This window comes from Perca flavescens, chromosome 7 (genome assembly GCF_004354835.1).
Source record: "Perca flavescens isolate YP-PL-M2 chromosome 7, PFLA_1.0, whole genome shotgun sequence".
Taxonomy (NCBI): Eukaryota; Metazoa; Chordata; class Actinopteri; order Perciformes; family Percidae; genus Perca; species Perca flavescens.
The window spans coordinates 11,704,425-11,717,212 of record NC_041337.1 but is presented as its reverse complement, the minus strand read 5'-3'; the positions used below and the strand labels follow the sequence as shown (position 1 = coordinate 11,717,212).

Genomic DNA, 12,788 nt, shown 5'->3' with positions numbered 1-12,788 from the left:
TTGTTAGGGGGTGTGCAAAAAACTTGATTCATATTCGAATCGCGATTCAAGCTCTACCGATTCAAAATGGGTTCATAGAATTCCAAAAAATATATATATTTTATTTTTATAAAAAAAAAAAAAATGATTTTATGTCTACTCGAGAATCGTTTTTGAGTTGAAAATCGATTTTGAATTGAATCTTGAGCCTCAAAATCTATTGAATCGAATCGTGACATTTTCTCTAGTTATTGTATTATTATTGTTATTAATCATTACTTGCTGTATCCAGGTGTTTGATAAGTGACTCAGCTTGACTTTCTATTGACATATTGCCATAATTGAATGGACCACCATGCATTATGTATGACAGATTTGTACTTGTGGCTCCTGATTGGCGAGTATTGACTGATGTGTATTGATTGATGTGGAGTGTTGCTCACAATGTGGGTGTGTGTGCATGATGATGGGAGGTGCTCGAGCTCACAACGGGTTCACAGTTGCAGATGCTACCGATCACACTGTTGGATATTTAACCAGTACAGACAGGTAATCTTAAAAAAGTAAACTATTTGGCAGAATGAATTAAGTAGTATATGTTTTGTTCATTTTCAACTTCAGTGTACAGGCGCGTTTCTTGCATGATTCTTTAACTTAACATGGAAATGTGATGTTCCAAGAATGATTTATTGCTGTCTTTCTTCAGTCAAGTTTTTGAGGGTATTATAATACCATTATTCAGGAGGTGCTTTGCATGTGTATCTCATGCTGTGTATTCTCTTCACTTTGCTCTGCATAAGATGACAGCTCCTTTAAAGCTTCCTGTGAATGATCAGGATGGTATCGAGCTTGAGAAAATAGAGGACCATGTGTCTGATGGTATGGTTCTTGTTGTTTACTCCATGTCAGATCAGGCTAAATACTGCTTGGATGATGTTATTGTTAGTCACAACTGGAATAGAACTAGTGTGATTGATAGATGTGGTGCATGACCAATGTTAGTGGAGGAGTATATTTTCACACGGTATATATTTTCCTCCTGCCTGATTCAATCCAGGAAACTAGATCCAAATAAAAGCTTGCAAATCAATAATCTCTCCTCGCTGAAGTTTTATTGAGCAAGCCTCCTCCATTATACATTCAAGTCTCACCTCCCTGACATACTGCATGTTAACAGTGCTCTGAATTATTAAAACTGCCTCATAGAGGATCTGAGGAACCCATCAGAGACTGGACTGGGTGCTGAACTGTACGGAATTTGGATTTCTTGTATCATTCTTTCAAAGGCAGCATCCCCAGGCCTGTGATGGACAAACCACCTAGAAAGATGACGGGCAAGTTGGCAAGTGAGGTATGCAGACTGAGCACCATCTCAGAGCAAGAACCAAACACAAATCCCAGTTCCCATGATCCCATGGGTGACAGTGAAGTGGGTGGATCCAGCTTCTCCCTGTGTTCTGACAAGTTTAAGAACAGCAGCAGTCATTTTTCCTCTGATGATTCATACCAGCCTGGCAGTGGAGGTATTGTTTAACTCCTTAAGTACAACGATTGATGAAATTGAGAAGTCCTGAAACTAGTGTTATTAACAAGATTATGAATGGTGTAGTTGATATCTGGTCAGAGGTGCACTGGATGACACTTTAAGAGAGTGTAATTTCTTATTATGTATTTTTTGCTAAAGCATTTCCATTCCTTTTGCCTCTTTTTGATCTTATCTTCTTCTATTCTACCTTGTAACTGCCACCAGATGACTGTGCAACACTTCTCCTCGCCTGTCTGCATTGTCGTTTCCATGAGTTTATGGTCCTCCTACCGGATACGTGTGAGAGGGCTGTGAGTCGCTGTTTTCCCTCATACAAATATATCGCAGCGTCCAGTGAGAGAGACCAGGGAGGAAAGGACTGCTGCAACTACCACCTGGAACTGGACTGTAACTGCTGTGGCTCCTGTCAGGATGCAGGAGAACTTATAGAGCTGGCCATGGAGATATCAGAGGTGTGCTATCGCTGATACATTCCTCACCTCTGGCCCGCAAACACAATGGATTCCCTTCAAAAACATAAATCTTAAACACTTGAATGCTCAACAAAAATAATTACTATCTCATCTTATTCACATATATGTAATAAATTGCCTGCATTACAAAGTTTTTTTTTTTTATATTGCATGCATGTGGAAATTCACATGATCTATAGCTTGTGTGCCTCAACATTATTCAAGCAGGTAACTACTGCCACCCTGTGAAACAGTGTAGAGTTGTTTGTTATAATAGAAGACACAAATAGCTCATTTTAGTTACTGCCACAATCGCACTACTGCGCAAAGTAATTCCAACACCCTGTCCTGTCAGAGTGGAAGGGAGGACAGAAGTGCAGTATGTTGAGTCATTGCCATGTCCTCTTCACTGACATCCTGTATGTTTCCGGTGTCAGTCCATAAAGCATGACAGAGTGGGTGAAGACATTTAGGAAGCCGGGGATCTGGGAGCATGCTTTCAAATAAAAAATCCAGCCATTCACAACAAACTGAGTTTAATCTGGTCCAAGTGAAAGGAACATGGATTCAACAAACTGAGCTGTGTCAGATGGCAGAGGGGACGTTATCAGATGCTAAAATGTAAGTATAGAACGAAAATTTATTGATATTATGTTTATATTAATATGCATTAAATGGATTTTATTTGTAATGTCATGCCTCTTTATAAATATTGTATCCCTTTTTCTCAAAATGAATTTTCATTTATAACTAGAATTGCAAGAAGTTATAACGTTATCAAGAACAAAAACACTTAAAAACACGTTTAAGGCCATTGTAGCGCCACCTAGTGGTCCAAATGTGTTAATTGTTGGTATGCGAGGTCCATGTTCCATTGTACATCTGCCATGTTGATAGCAATTACTACGGCAGAGAAATTGCAATTGCAAATGTTCCATTTACGTGCATTGAGTTAACCCATAAACGTTTATTATAGCGCCCCCTAATGGCCGATCTTCACCATATTTGGTACAGAGCATTGTAGTGGGATATTGAACAACAATGTCAATGTTTTTTCCTGATAGCATTTAATTTGGCCGAGATATGCTAAGGTTTGTGTTTGGTAGCTAGCTACGAAAATTAGTTTGGTTGTAAATTGTGCATAGTTTAACGATGCAAAATTCTTTTGATAACTTTTCATCAAGTCCCTCCGGAGATGCTATGTGCCAAGTTTCGTGCAGTTGGTTTTACACATTGCGCAATATTGCGAAAACACTTTTTAGCAGAAATGGGCGTGGCAGATTCAGCTTGATTCAAGCAACACATGCATGTAAAGTTTTTTAATGTGCGATTTGTAATGTGGGAGTTATAAGCAAAAACACCTTTGACGTCATTATAGCGCCACATAGTGGTCCATGTGTGTAATTTTTGGCATCTGAGGTTCCCGACCCATTGTACATCTGCACTGTAAATTTGAAGTTGCTCACATTAGTGTAAGTGGTGAAACCAAACGGGGGTCCCGTAGGCCACGCCTCGTTTGACGAATCAGTACACCACTATAGGCTTGGCCTCAAGAGTGGCCCTAGATGGTACCATCCATTTATTAAAATTGGATGAGCAGTTAATGAGATATAAACTTTTCATACTTGTAGCCCCCCCTGGTGGCCAATCTTTCGGAAAAATTGTTCGTTGGGGGACTCAGAAGGTCATAACAAACAACAATCTACAGTTTTTCATTGATGGCATTTAATTTGGCCGAGACATGACAAAGTTGGTGTTTTCGTAGCTAGCTACATACATTTGTTTGTGTGTAATTTGCACAATTTTTAACCAATAATTGATAGGTTTTTGTCAGGTTGGTCTGGCAATGCTACGTACCAAATTTCGTGCAGATCGGTCGCATGGTCTAAGAGGAGTTCGAAAAAGTAGGCTTAGGATAAATCACAATTTTTTTCCCGACCGAATGGCTTCGCTCGCATCTTTCTCCGCCGCCATTACGGAACTACAACTCAAACAAGCGCACAACCTCAATGTCATTGTTCTCAGCCACTCCCTCTGTTCGCTGATTGGACCACCAAATATTTGGCTGGAGAAAACCCAAGAATATACTGCAAATCCACACGGTGTACTGAAGGAAAATGAAAATTGAGGGGGAAGTATGTAGGAGGGCAGAGCCAGGCTACCAGTGGTGGAAGTGGGTGACTTTTGTGTCTGGTCCGAGGTCCTTGCAGGGTTCTGGACCAGTCCTGAAAACGGCACCGCCCCACCATGCATGGGTTAGGCTGTAGAAACGGTTTTAGAGGCGGAAAAATAAGAAAAATCATAATCCTTAGGAAAACAATAGGGTTCCACAGCTCCGCTGGATCTGTGAACCGCGTTCCCAGACCCCTAGGCCTTGGACCCCTAAATATCCACGTTCATAGGTTGTTTGGTATGTTCACTACACTCTGTGGTTATATGCATTAGTGTGCTCCACCGACTGAGGGAGGTGAAATTCCTTTCTATTTTAGGCTATGGTCACTCACGTGTGAACATGCACAGCTGTGGTGGATATAGTATTCAGATCCTATACTCAGGTAAAAGTTGAATAAAAGTTCTCCAAGTAAAACTGCTGCATGCACATTTTTACTTATAAGAGTACTTCACAGATTTGCATTGCAATCCTATAACATTGTCAGACTCATGAGGGCAAAGTATACAAGGTCAGTAAAATATACAAGGGATCAAAAGTAAAAGGAGCACGGCAGAGACGTTTAAGGTCTATAATTGATCAAGAAAGTGATTTTCCTGATGATCCTCCATCCGGTAGCCCTTGAACACCAAAAAGTGTATATAATTTACTTTACCAACCATTTTTTTGAAAGCACAACGGAAGTGTTCTGCATATTATTTTTACTGTAAATAGTCTCGATTGTGGTGTTTTTCTTTGGGTTGTTGTGTTTCCTCTGCTTGCCTGGCACGAGGACACCCTCCAAACGCACCTGAGGCGCATCTCCTAATTAGGAAAGAAACGTTGGATTGGCACGAGGACACTCTCCAAACACACGTGAAGCGCATTCCCTAATCAGGAGAGAGAAGTGAGATCGACAGCTACTGATTAAAAGAAAGTCTTCTGTTGGGGCGACCTCAGTTCTTGACAACAAAGGCTAAATTAAGCTAGTTAGCATATTTCTGTGAATATATTTTCATTGATTTCAAAGTTTGACAATTTCAGCTTGTTAACAATCATAGTGTATATATCTATGGTTAACAATGCAAATGGGTCTTGTTGTTAAAGCGTCTACAGTAGCCTAGTTACCAAACAGTGTGTAGAAGCCAGAATGCATGTTGTGACAAAACCCTTTTTGCTAAAGCTCAACTGAGCTAACTCTTTTCAAGCTGCACCTTTCTAAAGAAGATGATTTACAGAGTGGTAAGCCCTTAAGCTTCTGAGTAGATTAATACATTCTGAGAAATGAATTAATAACATTATACTTTTCCATGTTTTCTGCACAGAAGGTGTTGCCAGCGTTGCTTCATGGGGAGGTGGTGTATGTTGTCCACCAGAGGGGACTGCTGCAGAAATCGCTGAAGGAGTGTCTCAAGAACTGTGCTGGCCCTCTGAGGATGCCTCTACCCACAGGACTGGAAGGTGCAGGTATAATAATAGACTATAAAACCTGTCTGTCAACAATGTTTTGCCCTTTGAGCTTAGTAAAAACACAATTAGCGGTTTCTGTTCTTTTTTTTCCCCCACCAGTTATAAGCTGTATATAAACATTTAATATATGGTTCATAACACACATAATGTAGTTGTTGTTAACATCAACTATTTTGCAGGCACCTATGTCAAATTTCTCAAGCTTAACAATAGATGGAAAACAGCTGGAAAACAATCACACATAAAACAAACCTTCCATGTGCCAAGAAGCATAGCAAGGCGGAACAGGTTCTAGATCATAAATCACTCCACGTTCTCTACTGGTTTCACCTTATTTGTGCAGAGGCTTTAATAATTACAAAAGTGCATTACATTCACTATTCATTTTCCAGAATAGAGCAACACTGATCGTTTTACAATGCTGGGTATAGGGATTCACTCCAGTTAGAAGTAATGTTGGCAGACCTGGTTAAATTTCAAAGAGCAATTAATGTTTAAAGCAAAAATAATCAACTACCGATAGAAAAATGTGCACTCAAAGAGATTTATAGTTTAAGGGGATTTTTTTAATTTAAAAACTGTAAAAGTGCGTACGACCAAACGTCTGTGGTGTACAATTATGGAACAGCTAGAATGAGGAACTGAAGCAATGTCAAAACATGAAACAGTTCAAAAATAAATATCTTCCCACTCCTTTCAAAAAAAAAATACTGGATACGCTTTCTATTATGTGTAATGTTATTTTCTGTATGACCCTTTCTGTTTTCTATTACATGTACAAAATTAATTTCAATCAAACTATTAATGGAGGCTGGGGTATAAACAGATAATGAATCATAGTCTTGTAAATCAGCGTTGTAATAATGTAGAATATATCTTCATAGGAGAAGTTATACTTGTTAACAAATACATTAATGTAATATGTCTGCTTATGACTATATGATAGGGTCTTATAAACCCTTTATGATTAAATGTTTGTTCACTGCTTATTAATGTTAAAAAGGGGGACTTAAAGGTCCCATGACATGGTGCTCTTTGGATGCTTTTATATAGACCTTAGTGGCCCCATAATACTGTATCTGAAGTCTCTTTTATATAGACCTTAGTGGCCCCATAATACTGTATCTGAAGTCTCTTTTATATAGACCTTAGTGCTCCCCTAATACTGTATCTGAAGTCTCTTTTATATAGACCTTAGTGGTCCCCTAATAATGTATCTGAAGTCTCTTTCATGAAATTCAGCCTTGGTGCAGAATTACAGCCACTAGAGCCAGTCCCACAATGAGCTTTCCTTAGTATGTGCCATTTCTGTGTCTGTAGCTATTGCATAAGGAGCAATATTCCAGATCTGAGCTTTCATTTTCTCAAAGGCAGAGCAGGATACCCAGGGCTCGGTTTTATTGAGCTCCTTATTACCTCATAAGGAGAAGATTCCAGATTGGCCCATCTGAGCTTTCATTTTCTCAAAGGCAGAGCAGGATACCCAGGGCTCGGTTTACACCTATCACCATTTCTAGCCACTGGGGGACCATAGGCAGGCTGGGGGAACGCATATTAATGTTAAAGCTCATAAAGTGAAATTTTCATGCCATGGGACCTTAAATGTACAATATGTAATTTTCTGCCGCTAGGGGTCTCTCAATCAAAACAATGGATGTAAACACGAACTTTTGATGACGTTGTGTAGTGGCATTATGGGAGTTGTAGTTTAATACAATTGCTGATTAAAATGCATCTGTTCACGGATAGGTTTATCCATTAGTTTTATCCTTGTTACGTCTATTCATGTCATTCTGATAAAATAGCTGCAGTTCCCCCTAACGTTACTTGTCAACGTAGCACATTAAGTTAAGCTGGATCAATCGATATTGAAATGTATCAATAAATGAGATTGAAATGTATCAATAAATGAGATTGAAATGTATCAATAAATAAGATCTCTGCTATATTACTGTGTTGTAAGTGGCATGTAATCAATGACAAAATGATTCTGTGTGGCAGAAAGCAAGCTATATAACAGTTACTAAGTGTTATTCTTTCTCTGAGATTGTATGATTTATGATTACTCAGAACGTATCATCTGAAATCATTAAAATAAAGTAACAGATTTCTCTGGGTTTGAACGTTGTTGGAAACATTTAGGATAGTGTAAGTACACAACTCAACAAAATATATAACATAGGTATAGTCATTTTTAGACATTTTAATGCAGAAATGTTACATATTGTACCTTTTTAAAGTAAACCTTCACACAAAAATGTAAGCATAGGCAGATTTAGATTGCATCTAAAATCATAATTTTTAGATTTTGTGAAAGTAAAACACAAGCTCTACAGACATTCAAATATAACTTTTAATATTTCTGACACGATAGTTTTCACATTGAGTACCAGCAAGTTCAACTTCACTAATCTAAAACAGGTGCATACAGGAACTATTGCTACATTCATCTCATATATAAACTGTAAGAATCAGAACAGTGGCCACATCAGCAGAGGCCTTGTCTGTATGAACCACAGGGATGAGAGTGGGCAGAAGAGATCTAAATTGAGCTAACATGGTTCTTCATTAGTGGTTTACCCTTAATGTGCCATAATAATAAACAGCTGGAAGATTAATTATGAAATATCAGGCATAGTGATGACACAAACCTTGTTCCAGTGTTCAGCCAATAATGGACAATAAGGATTTTGGGGGAGGGATTAGTGCACTGAAGCACAGAAGGGAGGGAACAGGATGAGGAGGAGGGAGGAGCGAGCTAGTCTTCGTTTGGTTTGAAAGTACTTTGAACGTCAACAAGAAGTAACGTCGCCCAACATCGCTTAGAGCACCTTTAAGTGCCACCACCTGTGAAGCTGATGTTCATTCTAACCTGTCACATGTTAGGGTTTAGATTATTTATCTGTTCCTTTTTTAAAAAAAAAAAAAAAAAAAAAAAAAAAAAAAAATCTGGTTTCAGTCAACAGGCAATGTTACAGGCCTGTTTGTATTGCACTATTAAGGCTTAGTAGCTGGGATTGGTGTCACCATAAAGACCGTTCTGCCCTGCAATCCACTAAACTGTAATTCATATGACAAAAAAAAACTTAACTTAAGGTTCACTTAGCCTGTTCCAGGCTTTTAACCACATCTCGTTGTCTTAAAGACAGAAGCTCCATACTACTTTACTGCCACGTGACGACAGCTCAGCTATCTCCATCTGCTGATTAAGACTGTGAGATGCAGTTCAACGCTCCAGAAAAGTTATTATTAAGTCGATCTTCAGTTAATTTTTCCGTCAAATTACTGATTGCCATCATGTATTAGGTACTGTGTGTAACTGCAGAAGCGATACACCACTAACAGGTGCATTAGCTAAGCTGTTAAAAATTCAAAAATGTTGATACCTTTTTTATATATTTTTTTTATATTTTTTATATAAACATATTGTATATTTCATTTTGGCAGTTATCACTTTGAACTACATTCATACTAGTCTCAAAAGGAGGATGAATATTCAGTACAACTTTGGAAACATCGCTTTCAGTGTAGAATTTAACCTTAATTAAGATAAAACCCTCTCCAATGTGTTCAATATTACATAAATAAATAAGACTAAAACTTAACATTTTCAAATAAATCATATGAGTCTCTATGAGTGCTGGTTAGCAAGAAGTACAGTTGAGGCTGATGGGAATGTCATTAGCTTTGCAGGTATTTGGTCATAAATCAAGTTTTGGACAAAGTTAAGGGATCGCCATAGTCATTGGTTGACATGAATGTCTTAACCAAATGTCATGGAAATAGTTTAGTCAAGTTAAGGCATTTCACTAAAAGCCAAAAATGTCAACCTGCTGGTGGTGCTACTTGAAAAGTCAGGGGACCCCTAAAAACTAATTGATATAAATAATTATATATTTCAGTGTGGACAAAAGTGGGCAGCTGAGCGACATTGCCATCTCTTATTACTATTAATTGTTGTTTTATCATTTTTATTTCTATAACATTGCACTTTCCCCAGTGAGACTTTTCTAATTCAAAATGTTACTTTTCATGAAAGTGTAGTTTCAGCCAACAGTCTGAAATAAAGGGGGGTGAACATTTTGAAATTAGTTTCTTTGGGGAACAATTAAGTTAAAAACAGACTTTTGAAAAAGGGCACCTTAAAATAAAAGATTCTGTACAGAATTAAAAAACAATAAGTAAACACTGTAAATATGGAAATAATAATGATGAAATAACTTTTAATGACTTTTAATAATTTATTAAATTATTTCAGAATTCATTGGTTTACTTACACATTTAACTCTATTTACTTTATGATCATTTATTAATGCCTTATTTATTAAGTACTGAACACTTGGGGGTTCCATCATAACAAACCATGTCTTAAGTCTGAGAGAGTTATAGTGTTATCTTGTACTGACAGACGGCCCTTTCCTACTGCTTTCCTTGAAGCACCAAACACCAGTATAAGCATCAACAAAATTTTGCATCACTGTCTACAACTCCTCTTACATCACCAGGGTAACAGAAACGACTTTAAGGCACTTAAATCAATCAAAAAGATAAATACTTTGACACTGTTTCAGACTAATTCATAAGGAGATCACATTATCTAGCGACGATGCTGCTGTGCTGGCACAACTTCAACCATTGCATAGTTTAACAAAATGGAGGCTGTGCTGTAACAGGGCTCTCAAAGTATGGCAGGTAGTTATTAACAAAGGCATACGTATGCAATGTGCTACAACTGTTGAAACAAACTGCTGAAATAATATACAACAGTACACCATGAAGAATCTACAATCGCATACAATATGTTGTATGCATTTGAAAAGCCAAATACAATAGTTAGTTTATGCTTAGATAAAAAAAAGGCAAACAAACCACGTTTAAAATTACAGAGGTCATTCCAGTGTTTTGACATGACATGCATTTCATACAAAATCCCAAAGCAGTCTCCTTATACTCCTTGGCAATATAAATGTTCACATAATGAAAAGAAAAAAAAATTTATCCTGAATGTGAAATGTCACCTAAGTGGTGTAAAAACAACAACAATAATTTAGGAAATGGATGGACATTTATAAAAACTCAGCACTTGCATCAACACATGTCCAAGGTATTACACTGTGTGTGCTAAAATAGTAGCAGTATTACCAGTTCTGTTAGTCTGATCACTGCAGACAAGAATACAATAAAACATAAGTGGTTCATCTTGCATTAATCTTCTATGAAAGATTTCTAGAATTATGCAACAATTAGATCTTTCAAGTGAAATCAGATTCTTGTGCTTGAGTGGGGGCTACAACAGGCATTTTTAATTTGAGCTACGATTTTACTAGTTTTGAGACTGCATTATGAAAAATATAATTGGTTTTGGCAGTGAGGAATGTATATAATGGTACACATGCTGAGCAGTCAGAACTGGATGGTTACAGGATGCAACAGTGCGGTCAAACTTGACTTTTCTTTTTGTTTCTGGATTGTTGTGCTGCTTCTTGCTCATTATGACACTGAGTAAAAGACTACAATTAGCCATTATCAATGGTGATTTTTTTTTTTTTTTTTAATTACAGTGGGGGAAATAAGTATTTGACCCCTTGCTGATTTTGCAGGTTTGCCCACTTACAAAGAATGCAAAAATCTACAATTTTAATCATATGTACATTCTAACAGTGAAAGACAGAATCCCAAAGAAAATTCCAGAAAATCACATCATATGAATTTATTAAAATTGATAACCATCTGATGAGGAAAAACAAGTATTTGACCCCCTTTTATATATGTCTTTTATACAGGTAACGAGGTGAGGCAGGTGTATTTGATGTAGTTAATTGGTTCGGATTGGGGCTGTGTCTTAAAGAAAGACTAACTGGCTTGTAGGAGCCAGAATACTTGCTGTTTGTCCAGGGGTACTTATTTCCCCCACTGTAACTTGAAGGAGACATTTTAGCTTCCTATATTTGATGTGCTTTTTATTATTATGTCAGTTAGTTATTTAAAAAATAAAAATTGAAATGCCTTGTTAAAAATATTTTTTTTAAAAGGGAAATGCGTACATAAAGTCCTGTTAACAGATGCATAAATAAGATCAAATCTACAAATGATTATTTGTCGAGGAAGAAATTTCAACTGGAAGCCTGACAAAGACTCAGCTAACAGCCAAAAAATGTGCATAGCAATACAACATTGATGTATACACATCTTAATAAGGCATTGGCACATTCAAGTTCAATCTAAGACACAAGTGTAAAGCACTATAGTAATAAATAGATTTTATTTCTTCTATTATTGCTAGTGATTTAAAAAGCAGTGTTCATCTCAACCCAAAAATCTACATTTCTGACCATGATTCATAACTTCCCTAGATTCTTTGGAATCAATAGAAATAAACACAATTTAGCCTCTATTCAAAGATAAATGCATTTCTTTTAAATAAAAAAACGTCTATGTTTGCAACTCATTGTCAAAGTATTGATTAAAGCAAACCTATTTTATAATCAGTCCTTGAAATCATGGTTGAGGGTTTAAAAAGACCAAAGAAATCGCATAAAAACTAGCAAAAACATGAATGGAAACTAATCAATACATGTAAACACGGGTGGGGAAGAGAAAAAACGACACAAAAAATAAATGACGCAAACAGGAAAAAAAAAGGCCTCTCCAGCAGCTGGGAGTGTGTTAGCTACTGACGGGAACACTTGCAGCAGGAAGGTTGGGGATGCAGACGAGGTGTTTTCCAGTAGGGGGTGCTAACAGGCCTGATCATTCTCATCCATGCTTACGCTGCTCTTACGACTGCTGTCCTTTGAGGTGTCTGGGGAGACGGACGAGAGCAAAGGGTCCCCCCCTCTCACCGGTGATAAGGTGTCTTCCATGAGGATGTCATTGAGTTTGGAGCCTGGCTTCCCGTGAATGCTGTAGTGACCCTCTGGGAAGTTGGAGTGGCCTTCGTTTAGCTCCAAGGTGCCGAGTGGTTCTGGAGTGCAGGACGTGTGGTGTTGGTGATGGGGGTGGAGCGTGTACAGGTCCTGGCGACAGTCCTCCAGAGCCGTCTCCTGCTTAATGGAGCGGGCCGCAAGTTCAGCAGAGCAGAGTGCTGAAGACGTGATGACCAGACCGTGAGCCCGCGCCTGCATCTCTAGCTCCTGCAAACCCCAGAGAGACGCACCCAGATTAGTCAGTGAAGACTCTCTGCAATAACATC

At 37.9% G+C, this 12,788-nt stretch overlaps 1 protein-coding gene and 1 long non-coding RNA gene across 4 annotated transcripts in view; one reads left to right on the top strand and one right to left on the bottom strand.

Moving 5' to 3' along the window:
- Positions 1-4,791: 4,791 nt before the first annotated feature.
- LOC114558093 (uncharacterized) overlaps positions 4,792-12,788 on the top strand; it is a 13,890-nt gene continuing 5,893 nt past the window's right edge. The window contains exons 1-2 of the long non-coding RNA XR_003692904.1: positions 4,792-5,368; positions 5,452-5,593. This is a non-coding gene — a long non-coding RNA (uncharacterized LOC114558093). The remainder of the gene's footprint in view (positions 5,369-5,451; positions 5,594-12,788) is intronic.
- The window catches only part of LOC114558092 (microphthalmia-associated transcription factor), a 38,714-nt gene continuing 37,438 nt past the window's right edge, over positions 11,513-12,788 (bottom strand). For all 3 annotated transcript variants that reach the window (XM_028581829.1, XM_028581830.1, XM_028581831.1), the window contains exon 10: positions 11,513-12,729. In XM_028581829.1, the coding sequence (XP_028437630.1) occupies positions 12,334-12,729 (396 nt within the window). In that variant the 3' untranslated portion in view covers positions 11,513-12,333. The remainder of the gene's footprint in view (positions 12,730-12,788) is intronic.